This window comes from Mirounga angustirostris, unplaced genomic scaffold (genome assembly GCF_029215605.1).
Source record: "Mirounga angustirostris isolate CCGP_5_RB_7025 unplaced genomic scaffold, mMirAng1.0.hap1 SCAF_9, whole genome shotgun sequence".
NCBI lineage: Eukaryota > Metazoa > Chordata > Mammalia > Carnivora > Phocidae > Mirounga > Mirounga angustirostris.
Genome location: NW_026991717.1, coordinates 41,049,050 through 41,066,126, shown reverse-complemented (window position 1 = coordinate 41,066,126; position 17,077 = coordinate 41,049,050). Strand labels below are relative to the sequence as shown.

The following is a 17,077-nucleotide window of genomic DNA, read 5'->3' as shown; positions in this document are numbered from 1 at the left end:
GACAGGAAGCCAGATCTGCGATCACCGTTTCTGATACGCTGCCCTTTGTCTTTCCTGCTGCCCTATCCAGGTCAAAGTCATTCCTGCTGCTTCTGCTCCGGCCTAGGCTCTGCCCACGGGTGGCTGGGTCCAGACTCACCTTGAACGGCCGGAAGAGCAGGTAGAGTTCTCTGGGTTTAATGTCCACAGGGAGGCCACTGACGAACAGTGTCCGGACCTGGGGACAGAGACCACAGTAGACAGGGATAATGGCTCTTCCTTCAGGAAGGAACTGGAATCCTTCCAGAGGGGAAGGAGGAATTCCGAAGATCCTGGGCTTCCTTTGGAGGCCGAGACAAACGAATACTCGGGAGTTTCACAGCATTTCACTTTTCAAAGCCCTTTCTGTACACTTTGCTTTCTCTGCGTTCATCCCACAGGTGATTCAACAAGCACCTGCTGAGCACCTCTGTACACAGACCCAACAGCGCCCGGAGGAGAGAGCCCTATGTGATAAGCACACAGATCAAGGATCCCTGAGACTTCAAGAAAGCTAGGGTATCTTACCCCCAACATTAGACAAGTCAAAATGTATACAGTTTTCAGAAGATACCGACGGACCCCTGGTTGAGGGCCCTGCCTGGTCTAGAGAAAACGCAAGGATGTAAACGGATCCTAAGTCTTAGGTCACGCTACACCCTGTAGTGATTTCAACGGAGGGCCTGGCATGCTCACATCCGTCTCCTAGTGCTTCCTACACTAGATGGAGGTTCTTCAATGGCAGGGACTATGTTGTATTCTTGCCTCTATGCCCCGTTCTTAGCATGGGGCTGTATTAAACATTTACTGAATAAGGGACCTGGCTAAGGAGTCAGAGAGGGAAAGTTACGCTGGGTTTTCAAGAATGAGTAGGATTTTACCAGCTTCAAGTGAGGCAGATGGTGCTGTAAGTTACGAGCCTTGCCCTCAACATGGTTACAAGTTGGTGACAGAGCCAGATCTAGACACCAGGTGTCCATCCTGTGACTCTGACCAAACCTGACCTCCTGAACCGGGGGTGAGGTCCCTGAGAGGGCTGGCAGGCACTCGACGGCACCACTGTTGGTGACATGTTGCTGGTACCAGACGCTCAGGTAGCAAGGCCAGATCGGCCAATAATTAGAATGGGGAGGGAGGATTTTCCATTGTTTAGGTCCATTAAAAATACATATTAAAACTGTGGCTGAGGCATGAAAAACCCAAATGAATAGAGCTGCCCTATATACTCGACTCCTGATTTCAAAAAGTTGCATCTCAGGGCACCTGGGGTCGCTCAGTTGGTTAAGCGTCTGCCTTCAGCTCAGGTCATGGTCTCAGGGTCCTGGGATTGAGTCCTGCATCAGGCTCCCTGCTTCTTGGGGAGCCTGCTTCTCCCTCTGCCTCTCTCTCTCTCTCATGATTAAATAAATGAAATCTTAAAAAAAAAAAAACTCTTAAAAAAAAAAAAAGTTGCATCTCATACCATCAAGCCAAGCGTAAGTCTTCCCAACTCATCCCTGCTGGTATAAGAAAAAGCTCACGTGCCTCAGCCACCCCCACCCCCCATGCGGCCATTCCTGACAGCATTTAGATGCCCTACAGTGGCCACATACCCTTTTCCAGAGGCACCAAAGGATTTCCTCCATGCTCCAGTGATGGCCTCCTGAACCCAGGCAACAGCCCTTCCAATGGCTTGAATCAAGAACCTGAGCAGCCAGGCTAAGTTACACCCAATGCAGGCAGGCAGGCACACAGACAGACAGACAGACACACCCCCAACGAATACCCAGGCCTCAACAACAGAGCCAGGAATGGCAAAGGAAACCAGCCCTGACAGTTGCTGGTAACCAGTGCCACCAATCCCGCCCACACCAAGAATGGCTCCCAGCCCACGGCTGATAAAGAATGGGTGAGGACAAACTTCTTCTCTCGCATAGGTTTTTACCAAGAAGCATACCAGGCAGAATCCCTCGCAATTTAGGATGCATCTTCCCCCTCTGGCCATGCCTCTCCCTCCCCAGACACGCCTCTGCTTCCAGGCACGGGGTGAGGATTCTGCACATTTCACTTCCCTGTGTACGCAGCTCTCCGGCATGGCCCTGTTTCCAGAGGAACCCGGGAAGAACTGGACAGCCCAAGCTCCTGGCAGAGTGAACCCAGCTCCTGGACTCCAAAGAACAACGGTCCTCTACACCCCTCCGCCCTTTGATTAGAGGGCCTTTAATTTACATGTAAGCGCTCAAACAGAAGTGATATGCTCAGGTCACATGGCTTGTTCTTAAAAGGCAGAAGACCTGGGACTCAAAACCCAGGTCTTCTGACTACTCGTCCAGGCTGCTTTTGGGTGCCAGGACTTGGGCACCCAGCCCACTCCCCAAAGATGGACTGAAAGTGTGCAAGCCCAGCCAGGGCCATGCTGGATGGACCTGGATCAGTACTACTCCCTCCTCCCAGGGATGTGGTTTTGGTCCAAGACACGGAGCCAGAGCGGCCCCACAGAAACCTCTGCCTCAGTTCTCCCCAGGGGCCACCCATTTCACCCAGGCTAATTTTAAACCCTTCCTCAAATGGCTCCTTTCTGGCCAGACCTCCCCAGAGGCTCCCTTAAATAGCAAGTTCTCAGCACAAAATTTCCTGCTTGGGCTGGGGGTGGGGTTGAGGGTGAGTATGGGGGAGCTTTCCCTCATTCCCAGCTCGGATCCTTGTTTCCAGCCTTCCCTCTGGGCCAGACGACCCTTTTCCCGTTTCCATCTTTTAGGTACTACAGTGTCCAAAATGCTACAATCTGGCTACCGTCCTGTCTCAGGAAACAAGCTGAGGTCAGGCAGTTATGGATCAGGTGGTGGGTCCCCATCCGCCAGGTCACAGGAAGCTTAACCTGAATACTCTCCTTGGTCCTTATTTGATCCTAGTCTCGCCGGCAGATGATGTGCCCTCTGCCTATCCCCTTGTGCAGATAGGGAAACTGAGGCCCAGAAAGGGCTCATGCAGCTTAGCTCACAAGGGAGCCAAGCTGGGTAAGACCCAGGCACCCTGACTTAGCCATCTGTGCCACCAGGAATCCATCTTGCTGTGGGGACAGAGGGAGTGGCACAGAGGTGGCCTCGTTAGCCCCATGGGTGGGGAAAGAGCTGCCTGTGTCAGTTAGGTAGGCAGCCCCTTCCCCCAGGCGCTTGTTTAGGATGCTGGGGTGATGGGGGCAGAGCAAGAAGGAACCACAGGTGGAAGGAAGCGTAAGCCTAGCCGGCTGCTCAGCTACATGTGGAGAGGACAAGAGGCTGCAGAGACCAATCCCCCTCCCGCTTCCAACTCTATCCGGTCCTGCCCCCCACCCGACAAGCGCCCCCACAGGCTTGTCTCAAGGCAGCTGCTCCTGCTGCCCCTCAGCGCACCCCTTCCTCATTCCCTAACTGAAGGGCACTCATCTTTCGGGTCTCTCTGTTTCCTCATTCCCCCTTCCTTCCTCTGAAGTCTTTTTTTTTTTAAAGATTTTTATTTATTTGAGAGAGAGAATGAGAGATAGAGAGAGCATGAGAGGGGGGAGGGTCAGAGGGAGAAGCAGACCCCCCACTGAGCAGGGAGCCCGATGCGGGACTCGATCCTGGGACTCCAGGATCATGACCTGAGCCGAAGGCAGTTGCTTAACCGACTGAGCCACCCAGGCGCCCCTTCCTCTGAAGTCTTATGTGGCCAGGACGCCCTGCCTTCTATTGTTCCCACAGTCTAAACTTACCCCCTCCACCTGGACTCTATAAAAGCCCAGAGACAGGAGCCAAGGCTCAAAACTTTCCTATCCTTCAACCGTGCCTAGAGTCAGGCCTCTGCATTTAAACTACCCACCCCTCCCACCCCATTTCTGTGCACCTCAGTCTGTTTAAATGAAAGACTCCCACCAGGCACAGATGTGGCCCAGCAGGGCACAGTGACACAATACATGGGGGAGAGAGCAGGCTCTCATTGGTTACACCAGAGTCTGCATCCCAGCTTTATGCCTGGCTCGGGGAAGTGGTTTCATCTCTCCAGATCTCAGTTCCTTCGTCTGTACAACGCAGATACCATCTACCTCCAGGATGAAGAGCTCACTTTCCTCTATGCCCAGCACATAGGAGAGGCTCAATGAAATGCTGGTTCACTTAGGGCTCCTGTAATCACAGCATTGACCTACACAAAAACCTCCCCTATCAGGTACCATGAGCCATTTATTTATAAAGTTGCCCAGTGAGCCTGGATTGGGTCCAAGTCAGTCTGGAGCTGGGAATGCAGGTGAGTCAACCGTAAGTAGTCATTGGATTCTTTAGTGTTCCTCTTCCCTAGGGAGGGAATGGCCAAGGTGGAAGGCACCATGGAGACCAGCTAGTTCAACACTCTCACTCTGCAGATGAGGGAACCGAGGCTCAGGATAGGAAGGTGACAGAGCAAGCTGACAGCACAGTCAGATCCTTTAGGGGACGGCAGGGACAGAAACATACAGTGACTTCTCCAAGGCCTTGCCTCCTAGTCCTGTGTCCCAGACTCGCACTGGATACCCCTCCTCTTCCATGCCACCGCTGACGCCAGCCTCATGGCAATAGGGTGCAACATTCAGGAAAGAGGCTGGGTACAGACAAGGATTCAGGCGCCAACTGCGGGGTGATGCCAAGCTAGAAAGATTAACCAAAGCACCCATGTCCTGCCTACTCTGTGTTCAGTACAGGAATTCAACACAAAAACGTTTTTAAGTATTTGAAGAAAACAGAAGGGGTAGTTCACACAATCCCAGGCTACTAGAAGGCACCAACCTTGTTGCCTGGGCCCTTCTCCTTCCATACACTCACCCTTTCTCCAGAAGTATCCAGACAACGAAAGGGATTATCTCCCCTGTCCTGAAACGTCAAAGGCAACAACAGTCCTCCTAAGATGGTCATCTTTATGGCAAGTACCGGTGGACGGTGCTGCACCACAGCCACATCCTCAGTCCAGTTGGAAGGTAAGTTTGGAACAGGGTAGGGAGAGTATTAGGGGAGAACCGGAGAAAGTATGGAGAATCTTTAGAAGTCAGTGAAAGAAGAAACATGTTGAGGAACAGCTCTTCCGGTGGAACCTGCTAGAATTACCATGTTGACATGGACAAGGAACTTGGCCACAGAGGTGTGCCCATAAAGGACACTGCAGACATGGCTATGCAGCCTTCATAATGGTCAGGAGCAGACTTGACCTTGCTGGAGGTCCCAGCCAGCCCCAGGCCTGCCTAGAGGAACCAAATGGCCTTTAGCACAACTGTGTGCCCCATCCAGGAGGCTTTGGGGGCCCCTGAAGCTGGTCTTCCCTTAGGCAAGTCCTGCTACCTGACCTTCCCCTGAGTTGCTGGGAGCAAAGGGTCAAGGAGGTCCAATCTCATTTAAGTCCATGCCACAGGCTATCACTGGAGGTCAGACTTCCTGAGGTTGTCTAGCTCCTCACTATGGACCCTACAGTGCTGGGGGGAAAGAGCCCTCACCTCCTCCACAGAAGGCCTGTGAGCTCGCTCCCAGTGCTCCAGGCGAGGGGCAAAAAAGAGCATCTCTGAGCAGCCTCCCTCACCCCTAGCATTATTCTTGAGGCCCCTGTGGAGGGAATGTCCCCTAGAGGGAGCCTCTCAGCCCACTTTCTTTTTTTTTTTTTTTTTAAGATTTTATTTATTTATTTGACAGAGAGAGACACAGTGAGAGCAGGATCACAAGCAGAGGGAGAAACAGGCTTCCCGTGGAGCGGGGAGCCCAATGCGGGGCTCGATCCCAGGACCCCAGGATCATGACCTGAGCCGAAGGCAGATGCTTAACGACTGAGCCACCCAGGCGCCCCTCAGCCCACTTTCTAACCCCAACATGACAGACTCCCTGGAGTCCCTGGCTATTTCCTTCAGGCCTCATACTGAAGGTCTCTCTCCCTCTGTGGCCCCCTGTGGCCCTCCCCAGCACGAGGAAGACTACCTTCTAAAGAGAAGCAGGAAGAAGGGACTCTGACCACCTCATTCATATCTGTGTGTCTGATGTTCTTCCTTCAGACAAACTGACATTTGTTTACAGATGTTCAGAAAAAGTGAAATCAAACAAAAGGCTTCAGGAGCAAGGGGATAGTGACGCACAAGGCATTAGCCTTAGAACAAGTCAGACCTCCGTGGGAAAGGCCACTAGGCAGGACTCCTCCTCTATCAGTCCAGGTGGACATCTCTCTTGGTCCTGGACACTCCCCCAGGCAGACCTGTCATTCAGTGCCCCCAACCCAGGCCAGCCCTCTGGACAGTGGCTGCTCAGAGGTCTCCCTCCTCCCCCTAGGGCACACAGAGGACCCAGCTCTCATGGAGGCCATATAGAAGTTGAGGGAAGGGGGCTGTTGGGGGATAAGGAGGGGATGGGTATTCTCTACAGAGGAAAACAGCCGAGCAAAGCTTCCACGTGGCACAGGACGGGGGCAGCAGTCAATGGGGACCCTCCTCCAATAAAGAGGACAACACACTCAGGGCCCTGTGGCTCCAACTCGCCCCAACCTTTTCGATGCAAGACTCCCTTCACACCGAGCATTAAATGTTCAACTTCGCAGTTAAGGGCCACAGCAGGGTACTGTGGCTGAGAGGACAAGCTCCGTTAAGTCCCAGCTTTTATTACGAGACAGAAAGGGTAAACACCGCTTTCAAAAACAGTGGAATGCTCATGGATATCAAACCCTCTTAGCCTTTAACTCTGAAGGTGTCACAGCCACTGCCTTCCTTTAAACCCCAGCCTTGTAATCTCCAAGGACCAACCACCCAGAGGACAGACCTTTCTCCACAAAGGATGCTGAGGTAGGAAAACATCAGGGCCACCCCTGACCTCTTCCCCACCCCACCCAGAAATAAACCCTGGGGTCCACTAGGAACACTCTGCCCTAGGAGACAGACTCCTGCCTTCCAGGCAAATCGCCTCCTCACAGGGCTGGGACACGAGAAGGACACACCCAGGGAAACCTGACTTTGGCAATAGATACATCCTACCAAAGAGATAAAAATGACATTTGAAAACGGATTCTTTGCAGCAATCCTGTAGCATCTCTGGAAGTTGGAATTCAATCTGGAAAGGAAAAACTATTTCAACTGTCCATTCCATCAAACTACTGAAGTGATGGGCTTGCTTTGAATCCCCACCTACTCGCAGCTTAGTGTGAGCTCTGGTGTCATCTGGATGGAAAACACCACTTAGGGAAGGGGGGGGGGGGGGGGAGTCCAAAAAGGGAAAAACAAGCCTCTCATAAGCCCCTCCCACATCCTTCCCTGACTCCCAGCCCTCTGAAGCAACTGAAATGCAGAATATTGGAGCTGGAAGAAACCTTATTTTTAGATGAGGGAACCAAGGCCCAGGGGTCCAGTGAGTTGCTCCTGATCACCAGCATGTCAAGAAGCAGCCCCTGTGTCCCCAGGTGCCTGTGAGTCAACGCTCCTTCGCAGGCCTCAATCTCACACACCAACTTACTCAGCCCCCAGTCAAGTCAGCCTTGGGCAACCTGAAAACAAGTGGCCTTTAGCCTCTAAGAAGGCAGAAACAGCTCCTCGCAGACAGTTGATTTGGGGCGGGGGGTGGGGGAGTGGGGTGTGTGTTCTACGGGATGATCCCATGGTTAGTCCTTAACAGAATTAATTCCAGGAAAGTCAAAGGAAGACAGATAGACAGACTGCTGATTCCCAGCACTAAGTGGGAACAGCCTTGTGCCCTGCTGACTTGCAGGCAGGGGCCGGAACAGGGCCACACACATGCCTCAGAGAGGGCAGCTAGGCACATGTGGCCCCAGACGCCCCGAGTCCAAACGGAAGCCCAGGCCACCCCACCCACCACCGCCACCCCCACTGGCCAGACCCTGAGAGTTTATGAAATGCAGCCTGCACTACGTCCAGATTATGGCTTTCCTGATACAAAGATACTAAAGGTCCTGGGGCACCTGGGTGGCTCAGTCCGTTAAGTGCCTGCCTTCGGCTCAGGTCATGATCTCAGGGTCCTGAGACTGAGCCCCGCATCAGGCTCCACACTCAGTGCAGTCTGCTTGTCTCTTTCACTCTCCCCCTGCGCGCTCTCGCTCTCAAATAAATAAGTAAAATCTTTTTTTTTCTTTTAAAGGTTTTATTTATTTATTTGACAGAGAGAGACACAGTGAGAGAGAGAACACAGGCAGGGGTAATGGGAGAGGGAGAAGCAGGCTTCCCACGGAGCAGGGAGCCTGATGTGGGGCTCGATCCCAGGACCCTGAGATCATGACCTGAGCCAAAGGCAGACGCTTAATGACTGAGCCACCCAAGTGCCCCAATAAATAAAATCTTAAAAAAAAAAAAAAAAAAAAGGGCGCCTGGGTAGCTCAGATGGTTAAGCGTCTGCCTTCGGCTCAGGTCATGATCCTGGAGTCCTGGGATCGAGTCCCGCATCGGGCTCCCTGCTCGGTGGGGAGTCTGCTTCTCCTCCCTCTGACCCTCCTCCCTCTCCTGCTCTCTGTCTCTTGTTCTCTCTCTCTCAAATAAATAAATAAAATCTTTAAAAAAAAAAAAAAAGATACTAAAGGTCCTTTGTCTTTTTAAAAAGATATTTATGTATTTATTTATTTGAAAGAGAGTGAGCAAGAGCAAGCAGGGGGACGGAGAGGGACAAGCAGACTCTGCACTGAGTGCAGAGCCTGATGAGGGGATTGATCTCGACCCTGAGACCATGACCTGAGCTGAAATCAAGAGTCGGTCACTTAACAGACTGAGCCACCCAGGCGCCCCCTGAAGGTCCTTTTCAGGGTTGCACCAGCCATCATCCTACCCAGCTCTGCTCTGGCTTCTCCAAGGGGAAGAAACCCCATTGAGAATGAAGACACTGGAGGACTCGAGCTCAGCCTCCTGTTCACCAAGCACCTGCCTATCACACCCGGAAACAAAAGAAAAAGAACCTCAAACCGAACTGTCAGGGAGCCTGGGTAGTACCCCAGCCTGGCCACCAGCCAGGCAGGTGTCTGCGGCCTTCCTCTACTGCTTCAACTATAAAGAGGAAGGATGTACCAGCCCCAGGGTCCTTCACGCTCCACCTTGTAGGATACCAAGGAAGCAGGAGAAGGTGACTGGTCTCAGGAGAAGGCTCTGGCATTGCCCTCCAGCTGCTCAGGGCTTAAGCACTCCCCATCTGCCCGGAAAAAGGCCAAGAGCGTGGTGTAAAGGGGGCTAGAGAATGAGAGGGTGACAGAGCAGCAAGTCAGCAGCCAGGCCCTGGGGGTCTGGGTGGGGTCTCTGCTGGGGCAATGTTGGGGTTGCCAAAAAGAAACCTCGGGACAGTCCCCCACACAGGCCGAGGCTTGGCACCAGCAGGTCGCTCTTACCCCTCCCCGGGGCGGGGTGGGGAGGAGGGAAAGAAGTCCCTCTGAGTGGGGCCACTTGACGAGAGGTGGATGGAATGTGGTGACACGGCCCGCAGACGCAGGACTTATAAGGGCTGAACAAGGACACAGGGAAAAAGAGCAAGCAGATACAGCCAGACAGTGGATGGGAATTGGGACACAGGCTCCCGGAAACCCAGTGCTTCCCATGCTCCCTCTGAGGAGCTCTGGGCTGCTCAGCTCCCGAGCTAGGACACTGCCCAGCTTCCCCGCACCCAGGGCACCTCCGATGCCGTGAGTCCGACCTGGTGTGAAGCACCAGGCTTTGGATGTGTTCTACAGCCTTTTGCCTGCCCCTGCTAATTACAGCCCCAAATCACAGGGTTTGGCTCTCAGGCCCCACTCTGGGCAGCACTCTGTGGTTTCCAGGTCTTTCATACTGGCGGTACTGGCCCATTTTACAGATGAAGAACCAGCTCAGGGATTAGGTGTTGGGACAGCCAGGGGCAGAGCCAGCAGTAAAATCCAAGTCGTCTGGCAAGCTGAGGCACTTCCCCTACAGCCTGCAATGTGTCCTAGAGTCCAGACTTCCAGACTGTGTATGAACAGGGGTCAGGGGAACCAAGCTGGGGTGGTAAGAAGTTCTCTAAAGGGTAGGACAGGGCTAGGTATGAATAGAGTTTTAAATAATAAGGCTTCTGACCTCATGCTCCAGGCCACTTCCAGCCCCAGGAACAGAAGGCAAAACATCTCGGGGACAGACTTGGTCAAAAAGCATGTTGTGAGCACAGCCTACACCTCATTTATAGGGAAGGAGACCAAACTGCAGGAATTGCATGGTGCAGACTCAGTGCTATGGCCGGGGGACTGTTTTCCATTTGGTTCCAGACACTGCCAGGGGCTAAGTCTTTTAGAGGCGACTCAAGTGGCTGGCTCACAGGGCCCCCAGCCGGGAGGCCTTCTGGGCAAGGCTTCCTTCCCTCCTGGGCCATCCACCTCCCCTGTCCCTCCTGGTGCCATGTGGTCCGTCAACACAGATCTACTGCTCGTTCCTGTGCCTGGCAAGGGTCGCAGCTGTCACCACTGCCACGTACCAACCCACGCATCAAAGTGTGAGCCTAGGGGAACCTTATAGCCCTCCTCCAGCTCCGAAACCAATACCTCTAACCCTTAACCACCTGACGTTATTCCACTGTGAACACAGAGCACTGAGCCTACCACACCTGTCCACTACCTGAAGGAAGCGGATGAAGCCTGGTAAGAGAGGTTTCCTAACATAACGCTCCTGTCGTTGGGAGGGGATCTCTGTTTGCGAATGGAAACTGCTTCAAGGGTCTGCATTCTGGTGTGGAGCTCCCTGGTCACAAACACCCCAAGCTGTGCCTGGACATGGCCACCACCATACAGCAAGAATGAGGACCAGTCTAGGCAGAAGTTCTTCCGTTTCAACAAACGTTCTCAAAAACGGTCAGGTCCTACTCCCGTAACCTCTCCTGACACCCCCTCCACCAGTAAAAGCCCAAGACCCATTTGGTGAGGGAGAGGGTGGCTAACCACAAAAGGGAGCTGGGTACTCCAGACACTCATCCCATGGCCTTGTCCAGGTCAGGTCCTACCCCTTCTTCCCGGGAGTCCCAGGCCTGTTCAGAACTATACAGGCGGCCATGATGACTTGTGACAGCCAAGAGCCTCTGCTCAGTGGGCCATAAACGACTAAAGGCCATGGCAGATAGGCCTAGACAGACCCTCCCACTACGTACAGCCCCTGCCCCTGCTATCCTCCAGAGGCCCCCAGCACAGATGGATCCACCAGCAGACTCTTCAGGAAAGGCTGACTCTTCGGTCAGCCTTGGCACATCTCAGAGGTAACCATATTTTTTCCATCCAAGGATAGAATAGGGAAGCAGCAGAAAGAGGGAGGCCATGCTGTCCCTGGGCAGGGAGTAGATGGGGTTCCAGAATACAGAGCTTTGTGGGGTGTCTATAGCTCCCGCCTCACAGCAACACGGTTTCTGAAGTTCAGCAATGGGCTCTGCCCCACTGCCTCATGGCTTTGCCAGGGGTGCGAGGACCCCTCTGAGGAAGCCATGGTCAGGGGATGGCAGAGAAACTAACAAGTTACCAGACGTCACTGCTATCCAAAACCAACAGCTCAGCAGAGTCTGGGGCCCACGGACCAGGAGCCCAGCCCTCAGAGTAGGTAGGATGGACTCTTTGCCCTCTCAGGACTGTCTGGAGGCCCACTGGGATAAATGGGTGGAGAGCATGAGAGCAAAAATCAAGGCATCCCACACTTCATGTCTTGACTCAACTTCGAGTACTCACCACCCTCTCTCTGGAGACAGGAATGAGAAGAAATCAGAATGTCCAAATGCTGAATGGGATTTAGAAGTTGGTTCTTACTGGGATAAGCTAGCCAGGCTGCCCATGTGCAGGGAAGGAGGAGATGAGACCCAACAGAATGACCCCCCCACACACAAAATGACAGGCAGTCACTTTACAGTGGGAACCATTTCTTTAGTTAAGATGCCCAAAGCAGCAGGGTACCAAGGCGGGTGGTGGGTAGGGGTGGGGGGCAGTAAGCCCCAGTACAGGCAACAAGGGGATGTACTGCCTATAGAGACTGAATAATAAAACTGACTCGGTCTGGTTTTATCACCCCGTGATGGCAATCCTAAACAATATGTGATAAAATACTCCTCCTACAAGGGCTTCCAGCTCCCATCACCCAGTCTTCGGATACCCCCAGCCCAACAGGAACCACCCTGGCGCAGCACCACCCAAAGCTCAGACCTCAAAAATTTTAGTTGCAAGACCTTTTCTCCCCACCACCCCAGCCCTCACCAAAAACCCTAATGTAAAACAGAACAGCAGGTACAGTGTGTGGTTAAGGGCAAACTCTGGGTTCAAACCCCATCTTATCTACTTACTAGCTACATGAAAGTTTTCCAAGATTTTGTTTATTTATTTGAGAGAGAGAGGAGGTGCGAGCAAGTGGGCAGGGGGGGTGGGGAGTGAAGGCAGAGGGAGAAGGAGAGAACGCCAAGCATGGAGGCTGACGTGGGGCTCGATCTCACGACCCTGAGGTGGACGCCCAACCAACTGAGCCACCCAGGTGCCCCTACATGAAAGTCATTTAACCTGTCTCAGATTCCTCATTCATAATATGGTGATGACAATAACGTTAAGCAACTCACAGTGCTGTTGTGAAAGTTCAAGGAGGTAAAATGGTGAGATACTTAGAATAATGCCTGGCACGAATACTGGGCATGGGCTTACTATTATTAGGACAGCCTCTCTATTAGGTTATTTGAGTAGAGAAGTCACATCCACAACAGCCCCGAGGGAGGAAGGAGGCCCAGCCTATAGAATCTGCCAGGACCTATCTGCCTGGGCCCTGTCTCCAGGTAAGTGCCCAGAAGAATAGACGCCTCCCTTCCCTCATATTAAAAAACAAAAAACAAAACCACTTACAGATAGAGAGCAACAAGATGTCCCAGATTCTGTCAAAGATTTTTGATGGCAGAGAAAAGGGAAGTGGCCAAGTTACACGCTGGACCCCCGAATTCCTTCACCTTCATCTAGAGTGCTAACCCTGGCCCATCCTGCCAGGGACTTGGCTGGTACCTCAGAGACCTCTAGAGGACACATGATGGACCCAGCAGTGCCAGGCCTGCAAGCAGCCACGTTGGCCCAGATACACTGGATGCAATGGACAAGCACAGATGGGGGTGGGAGGGCAGCAAGGGGTCAAGACCCTCAGGTCAAGCTGTAGCTTCTCTGGTTGCCATTAATGCCTGCCTTTCTATAGTTTACCATTAGGCTGGAAAAAAAACTTCTTTAACTCTTAGAAACCTGAACTCCATCCACTCAGGATTCCAAATACTACCTTCCCTTCAGCTCTGCCACAGTCCCCCCACCCCCAGTGAATAATTCCTATAACTTAGCTTTACCTTGTATTATGAGATTAAAGTCTCCTTTTAAAAAATAGAGTGTTTTCAAACCACATGTACCCCTCCCCAGAAACACTGTAACTCTCTAGCCAGCCCTACAAATCAGTAAGGCATGCTTGTCTGGGGCTCCGAAGCATCAGAGGCAAGCCTGCCCTGTGCTGCGGTATTGCCTCACCTTCTGGAGCTCCCGGTACCAATCCCACCTGGGTTAAGACATAGTCTCTAGACTGAAAGGGACACTCAGCTCTTCCCCTGCAGACACCCTCCTTAATTCATCGCTGCCCTCCTTAGCTTTCAAACGGTATCATAGCTTCTAACACATCTCCTTTCCAAGTGGCAGAAAAATGCCAATTTCCCCCCAACCCTGTGTGATCTCGGCCTCTTCGTAATGTGGCCCCCAGGACTGCTGCAGCCTAGCAAACTCCTGGTAGCCATGTGGCTCCAGAATCCACCTCTCCCTCTGCCATTTGCTATTCGCTCTTCCTGGAATGCTTTCTGTCCGGCACAGGCCTAACAACCTCCTACCCAGCATCTCAGGGAGGGCTGATCTCTACCTTCTCAGGGGCCCCCACTGTATCACTTGCTGATACCCCCTTATTTGACCTACCCTTGCATTTGACATCCCATCCCCTCCTCCTTCTCACCTTCTAGTCTGTGATCTTTCACCTGTAATCCTGCTCCCTGGTCCAGTACAGGAACCTAATGCCTGTGATAGGGATGAAGGCCCCAGGCACAGGGTGGCCAAGCAGGGGAAGTCAGGGCTATACAAAGGAGCAGCCCCACGGATACCCCCTTCTAGAACCGTATCCTTCTGGAACCGTGACAACACACCCCTTTCTCCAGCAACCTAACACCTCTAAGAATTGAGGTCTTCTGGTGGGCAAGTAGGATTCCTTGGTTTTCTAGGCTTGCTTTACCTAATCTCTGAGAGCCAGCCTGGCTCAGCCATGAGAGTAAACTACCCCTGCTAACACAGATTCCCTGGATGGTGGCTCCTGGGGGATGCAAAAATGACTGCCCAGGGGGCATCTAAGCTAAAGGGAAGGAATTCAGTTCCAGCTCAAGCCACCAATTCAAGAAGGAACCTCAGCAGAAGAGCTCTTGGCCCAGAAGTCTGAGGGGAGGGGGCTCATCCTTGCACTTGACCAGAGCAGACACCGGGATCCAGGAGATTCCCAGAACTTTAATTTTAGACTTTTGTTAAACACAGGCCCGTGCCCCTCCATCAGCACCAGGTGCACTGACTCCCTCAACCACGATGGTGTTATAACCCACCTCTGCCCCCAAGGAGGAGTCACAGGGATTCCACTTCTTGAGGATTCTGCCCTCTCTCTCAAAGAAAAGTGCTTAGAAAAAAGTGACCGATACTTCAAATGCTTTCTCTAAGAATTTAGCTTGGCCACAAGGTTCACCCTTCCCACTTCAAAGGGGTAGGTCTGAGGGTCAGCCCAGCCTCTTGGGTGAACTCCCTGCTAAAGTCAACCATCTAGCATTAGTGGCCTTCTGGGTCTTTGCCCAGCCTCACAGGAGGTCAAGCAGAGATTCCCCACACCCCAGCAACCCTGCCACCTTCCCCCAACTCTCAGAGGAGATTCTGAACAACCAGGTAGAGTTAGGGTGGGGTTAAGGTTCCCATCCGCGCCACGGGTCTGTTGGCATGTCACGGTCCAAGGAGGACAAGGCCTTCAGGAGCCACCCCCCAGCCCCCGGCTCCCCACTGCGATGGAGCCCACACACCACTGGCGGACAAATGTCAGGCCCTCCCATGCCATCCCTCAGTGCAAAGAGTTATATATTCCCCCACAAAAAGTGAGATCTAGACCTAGATTCTCAAGATGCCATGCCATTGGTGGACTCGGACTACCAGCAGGACTCTGAATTACTAAGAGTGGGAGCTGGTGGTGTGACCCTCCCACCACCCCTCCCACAGTGAGGAGCCCAGCCCAGCACTGGGCCACTGCCGCCATTCTGCACCAAACCTATAGCACGGCCAGCCGGCAGCACGGCCACTGCATTGGAGGGAGGTAGCAACACCAGCCCCCCCCCCCGCCAGGGGCTCTGCGGTTTCTCCCCCAGACCAAGGGGAAGGGAGCTCAGGGTGGATAACTGACCCTTGGTTTCCTGGGCAAGGGCTTGCCAGGGCGCGGCAGGAAGGGTCTCTAGCCCTGGAGTGACACAGCAGGCCAGAGGCCCTGGGAGAGAGCTGCAAAGCCTGTCCCCTTCCACACCAGTTTTTGTCTGGGCCAGCCCAGCTCCTGGTCTCCATTCGCCGCCCAGAGTCCTAAGGCTTATATCCACCACCTCACCGCCCCCCGCCCCAACACACACCCTCCCGGATTTTGCCATCCCATTAACCACCCAGCTCCTGCTGATTCCACGAAGCCGCCTCACACGCCCTCCTCTTTAGCACATGTCTGGTGGTCAAGATAATGTCGCCTCTCCTTGAAGAATCCCACCCAGGCCAGCTCTGGAGTCCTGGATTGCCTGCCGGGGCAAAACCGAAGGGAGGAGAACCGGGAAAGGAGTATCTTTAGGCATCTCTTCCTCAACTCTAATTACTGCCCGCTGACCTCTTTGCCAAAGCCCAGGTTCTGGGGCTGCAAGGAAAGCCCGTCCACTCCCCGTGACTACAGCTCAGTTGCAGTGAACCAAGGTGCCGGGCAGCTGGCCCGGGCCTCCAAGGTCACGGGGAGGGGTCAGGGTGGAAAGTGCAAGGGAGCGAGGGTGCCGCCGCCCGCTGTGCTAATCCCGCTTAGTTCCTTCCCGCGGAGGCGGGAGTCCCGGCCATACCCGAGGAGCGCCTCGGAAGAGGGTAGCGGGCCGGGCCGAGAGTAGAGGACGAGGGATGCGCGGGCAGCAGGCGTGGGGCAGACGCCGCGCCGCTCGCCCACCACGGGACGCACGGACGGCGGCCGGCGCGCGGCCCGCCCCGAGCCCGGGAGGGCGGGGAGACAATGCCCGCCCGGCGGGGCAGTCCAGGCCGCGCGCCCCCGCCCGCCGGACACGGGCTGCTCCTCCCCGACCGAGGGGCAGCGGCGGGAAGGCGCCCGGAGCGATTGCCAGACCGGCCCCGCGCGGCGCGGGAGGCCCAGCGCGCCCTTTCCCCCGCCCACCTCCGCGTGCACTTCGCCCCGACAAGTCCCGGGGCCGCAGACCCACCTCCTCCTCCAGAGTGCCGCTGGAGCCCGAGCCCGTGCCGGTGCCCGTGCTGGTGCTGGTGCTGTGCTCGCCGTCCGGCTTCAGGTTGCTCATGGTGCGGGGGGTGAGGTGGGGGTGGCGAGGGGAAGGGAACGCGGAGGGCGAGCGCGGCGCCCGGCCCCGGCGAGGAGGTGGGAAGGGGCGCGGTGAGCGGTGCGCTCCGGGAGTGCCGGGCGGGGTGGCGGTGGGGGGCGCGCGGGGCGGTGAGAGGGGCAGCCGCCGCGTCGGGCTGGGGTCACATCAAGTTTAGCGGGTGCGGGAGGTGGGGAGGGGGTGCGGCGGGGGAGGCCCTCGGAACCGGAGCCGAGCCCGAGCGGCCGCCGCCTCCGCCTTTTCACTGCGACCGGCGAGTGCGCCCGCGGCGGCGGCGGCGGCGGCGGCGGCGGCGGCGGCGGGGGGCGGGCGCCGGGGGAGGGGGCGGGCGCCGGGCGGGGGCGGGGGGCGGGGGCCGGAACCGGCCTCAGCTGGGGCCCGGCCAGCCCCCTCCCCCGCCCTCCTCGCGGTCTCCGGGGGAACGCGCAGCCAATCCCCGCCGCCCACTGCGGGCTCGCCCCGGCCCGGGCCGCGGCGCGCCAGCCGCCGGCAGGGCTTTTACCCTCTTT

At 54.9% G+C, this 17,077-nt stretch overlaps 1 protein-coding gene across 1 annotated transcript in view; it reads right to left on the bottom strand.

Annotated features, from left to right (window-relative positions):
• OAZ2 (ornithine decarboxylase antizyme 2) overlaps window positions 1-16,831 on the bottom strand; it is a 68,700-nt gene extending 51,869 nt beyond the window's left edge. Inside the window, 2 exon segments of the mRNA XM_064570312.1 lie at window positions 140-217; window positions 16,437-16,831. Of these exon segments, the coding sequence (XP_064426382.1) occupies window positions 140-217; window positions 16,437-16,529 (171 nt within the window). The 5' untranslated portion in view covers window positions 16,530-16,831.
• Between the last annotated feature and the right edge of the window lie 246 nt (window positions 16,832-17,077).